This window comes from Pyrus communis, chromosome 4, assembly GCF_041283825.1.
Source record: "Pyrus communis isolate YQ-2024b chromosome 4, ASM4128382v1, whole genome shotgun sequence".
Taxonomy (NCBI): domain Eukaryota; kingdom Viridiplantae; phylum Streptophyta; class Magnoliopsida; order Rosales; family Rosaceae; genus Pyrus; species Pyrus communis.
This window is the reverse complement of record NC_142568.1, coordinates 12,870,844-12,874,743: the sequence shown is the minus strand read 5'-3', so window position 1 is coordinate 12,874,743 and position 3,900 is coordinate 12,870,844. Positions and strand designations below refer to the sequence as shown.

At 39.3% G+C, this 3,900-nt stretch overlaps 1 protein-coding gene across 1 annotated transcript; it reads right to left on the bottom strand.

Annotated features, from left to right (window-relative positions):
• Nucleotides 1-295: 295 nt before the first annotated feature.
• On the bottom strand, nt 296-922 carry LOC137721685 (protein SMALL AUXIN UP-REGULATED RNA 51). The gene has a single exon (XM_068460710.2). The coding sequence runs from the start codon at nt 850-852 to the stop codon at nt 421-423; it is 432 nt and encodes a 143-aa protein (XP_068316811.1). The 5' UTR covers nt 853-922; the 3' UTR covers nt 296-420.
• Between the last annotated feature and the right edge of the window lie 2,978 nt (nt 923-3,900).

Below are 3,900 nucleotides of genomic sequence, written 5' to 3'. Positions count from 1 at the left end.
AATGTTTAACACTAGTACTAATTCCTTACGTAGTAGTTTGTTTTTTCTTTTGTTCACCTTCACCATCATAGTTCAGGTTTAACATACTGCTCTATAAAAAAATTGAAAGTGAAAGCAGGGTCGAATCACCTTTTCCTCATTTAAAGATAAAGAATGATAAAAATACTAACCAAATATAGGATGAAGGCATTAAAAACAAAAACCTTTTGGCAGAATATGCACGATATTTTGAAAATCATCATCAATTATTGTCATCCGCAAACCCACCATCATTGCCAGAAGAAATCACATAAGATAAAATGAAATGAAATTCTCATTATTACCATGTAGAACTTTGTTCTACATTCAGTGCAAAAAAATACAGAAAAGTAGGGAATAATTAGACAAATAATTTACATAAAATTCTGCAAAAGAAGCTAGCTAGTATCCTTGTGTAACTGTAAAATTAATATTATTTTTCCTCCTGCTGCTTTGTAGAATTTTTTGCAATTCGCCAGGCCTGCAAGGAACTGCAAGAGCACCCTTCTGATCAAATCCATACTCTTCCTTGGCCTCTTCCAATAACCTCAAAAATTCAGGGTTACTCAACGACTCCAATTTAACCACAAACCTCTCTGCTTCATTCCCCTTGACAGCAAAAACTGCAAAGTGTCCATCTTTAACATCTTCCGGCACCACCATCGTAGCTTCCGATTCTACGTTGAAATCATTGTGACGATGGTGGTGACCATGAAGGCCTCTTGATGCCCAGATTGAGAGACCCTTGTGCACTAGCTTCCCAATGAGCAGCCTCAGCATCAGCAATCCTCGATCCTCGGCTTTCTTCGATCCGCAGTTCTTCTCCGTAGACATTATTAGGGTTAATAGTAGAGCTCAGGCTTCTGGATATATTTTTTTTTTTGGGATGAGCGATGTCGATTTCTATGGAGGATGGGAATTTATAGTGGGTTTTGTGGTGGAAACTCGAATGGGAAAAGGAGGAAGTTTCTGTTTCGGTGTGGATAGACGACATGTCAGTTAATGCAAAACGTTAGCTGGGTCGCTCCCACGTGTCGTTACGAGGAAGGGTTTTTGATCTGACGGTAGGATTTGTGTACAGTGACAACTTTGGGAATGACACGAAATGGACACGGATGTTGTGTTCTTGTTAGGAATTTTAAGTTTGACCATCATATGAAATCAACACAAAATTGACATAAATTTGACGCGAAATGGACCAATTGCATGACGAATAACGAGAACAAAGTGAATTAAACGTGCTAGATAATCATGTAGGGATTGCCACACCACTAAAATCATGTGTTTATGTTATGTTTGGCAATGATAAAATTATTTCCATTCAACTCAAAATTAGTGGAGGTGTTCAAATCAGCTAGTGACTTTGACATAATAATTTATTTTTGTAGGAGTCAAAAAGACTCACATAGACATTTCAGTCTTCTTCTAGCCACCATCATGTGATTCACATAGCCCCAAGAGTGAACCTAAGATGGTGTGGAATACTTACCTGAAATTTGTCCACAACTACTGGATTATCCGTGGTAGTTTCATTTCATAAATATACATTTGCAATGCTCTTTCTACAATGATTAGAATATTGTTCTTCGTCCTAAAATATTAATGAAAACAGACAGATGTTGATCACAAATTTAAAAAATTGTACACAATGTTTCGGTTAATATTTAACTTTGGGCTTCAAGGGAAGGAAGCCCAAAAGAGCTCAATAGAGGAGATTCTGCCCGACGCCCAGAGTCAAACCCAGATACCTATCTCAAGACAATATGATGGCTCCCCATTAAATGCAAAGGTTAAGTGCTTACAAGAAAAGTGACAATTGATGGAAATCCACCTACTCTAGGCCCAAAAGCACTTTTCCGAATGGCAGAACATGTAAAAATGTTGATGACTCATTATCCTCCAATTGCTTTCAGGCAAGAGCAGAAGCATCACAATCGGGCTAATTCGCCTATAAATAGGGGAACAGGGCCCAGAGACAAAGACACTCAACTAATCAAACAAACAAACATACAACTTGCCTCTCATTCAAGCAAATACCCAGAAAGTTGCGCTTTGTCCAGATTTTGCACCCTTTAGCCTTCAACTCCCTTTAGAAAGACATCTTTCGTCTATGTAAAAGCTCTACTACCTTTTTCAAATGTTGTAGTATCGATTATCTTGTGTAAACCTATTTGCCATTCATCCCTCTTCAGTACTCAACCTTTTTGTAACTGCAAAGAAAAAAGATCGCAAGATATTTAACCTTGCCCGATAAGGTGAAATATTGCCCGACTCTTTTTGTATCGTCTTTCAATTAATAGATCTAGTGTTATAATGTTTTCCCCAGTATATATTCAAGTCATTTCCAGTCTCTTAATGATTTAAAGCTCCATCAGTTCTCAGATCTAGTTTCCTTAGTGGTTTTTGCTGTCATAACAGGATTAAAAGTGAACTAAACTGATGACTTATTCAGATCTGGACTTCCACCCTCTAAGCATACAAGATAAATGAAAGTCATTGATCTCAAGGCATAGAAAAAACTTAATGTAGACTTAACCCATCTACGACAATCCTTTAATAACAAGAAGTAAGAATAACTTCGGGCGCAAGTAATAAACTTAAACACACTTGTTCTACATCTACCATATTGAGATGGCAGTGGCATGCCATTGCACTCAGTTAGTTTTGATTGTGAGCCTCAAGGCTTACACCTAAGGCCCCACAAATGCACCTTTCAGAACTAACTGTGTCCTCCTCTTGCAGCATCCCGGCAAGCAGGAGCCCGACAACCAACCAAAGTGCCCACTCCTCGTGGAGCTGTGTGCTCGAGATTTCCTGTCCGAACATAGTTTTGGCACACCGAGTGGGACACAAATCTTGTATGCCAAGAAGACGAATGAATGAACAAACCTTCAGCTGGGGAGCAAAACAAAAACCACCCTAGTATACACCAAGATCTAGCATGGCAAATCTCCCCGAAGACTTGCAAAGACCTGTCTTGACGGAAAGCCCGACTCCTTCTGAGAAATCAAAAGGGAAGGTCACAAATGAAGACTTGCAGGCTACCATGATGGTTGTCATAAAAAGTATAGAGAAAAACTCTCTAGAAACAAGAGAAGAAGTGAGCAGACTTTGTTCCTTAATAGGGAATCTACAAAGACGGCTAGATCTGGAGTACCTTACCCCAAAAAATGATTGGGCTAGAGAGATTATGAGATAAGCTAGCTCGGTGGGGGAGCCAGTTATTCCTCTGTTTCCTTTATTTGAGGGAAAAAGGAAGGAAGAATCCAAAACTAATCAGCTAGTGTTGGAAGAAGTCTAAGAAGCAGAGTTGCCCGACCCCTTGTTATTTTCACTAAACAGTATGGGCCAATACGGACTAGAAATAAAGTTGTTGCTAGAAGAGACACAGGTTAATACAATGATTAATACTCATCCCTTTCTACTGATCCCCATAAACATGATCAATTTAAAATTGGCAGAGAAAGGGAAAAGGAAAGCCACTTGGGAAGTGAGAGCAGACAGGAGGCCAGTTGAGAGACTAATTGAAGGAGCCATCAAGCTGCCTGAAAGGCTGCTATAATCAAAAAAGTAATGCTAAATGTCAATATGAATGCGAACTAGAAGTACCCGCAGCAGGAGCCATCACTGATCAGAAGCTGATCAAGAGAAGGAAGAAGGAAGAGCATGAAAACCGTATAAACATCATGCAGCAATTAAGAGGGAAACCTCTAAGAATGTCTTCCAGAGGTAGGCAGGAGGTTCTCAGCATAAAAACTTATCAGAAGTATTCAGAAACTATGAAGCTTCAGAAGAGGTAGAGGACAAGGAGTCCAAAACACCAAAATGGGTGGATGTAAGACCACCTTAGCTAAGTTATACCAGTGGAGATGTTAGAATGAA

What these genes read in the sequence shown, in the direction of transcription:
- LOC137721685 (XM_068460710.2), bottom strand. Translation starts at nt 852, where the DNA reads ATGTCTACGGAGAAGAACTGCGGATCGAAGAAAGCCGAGGATCGAGGA.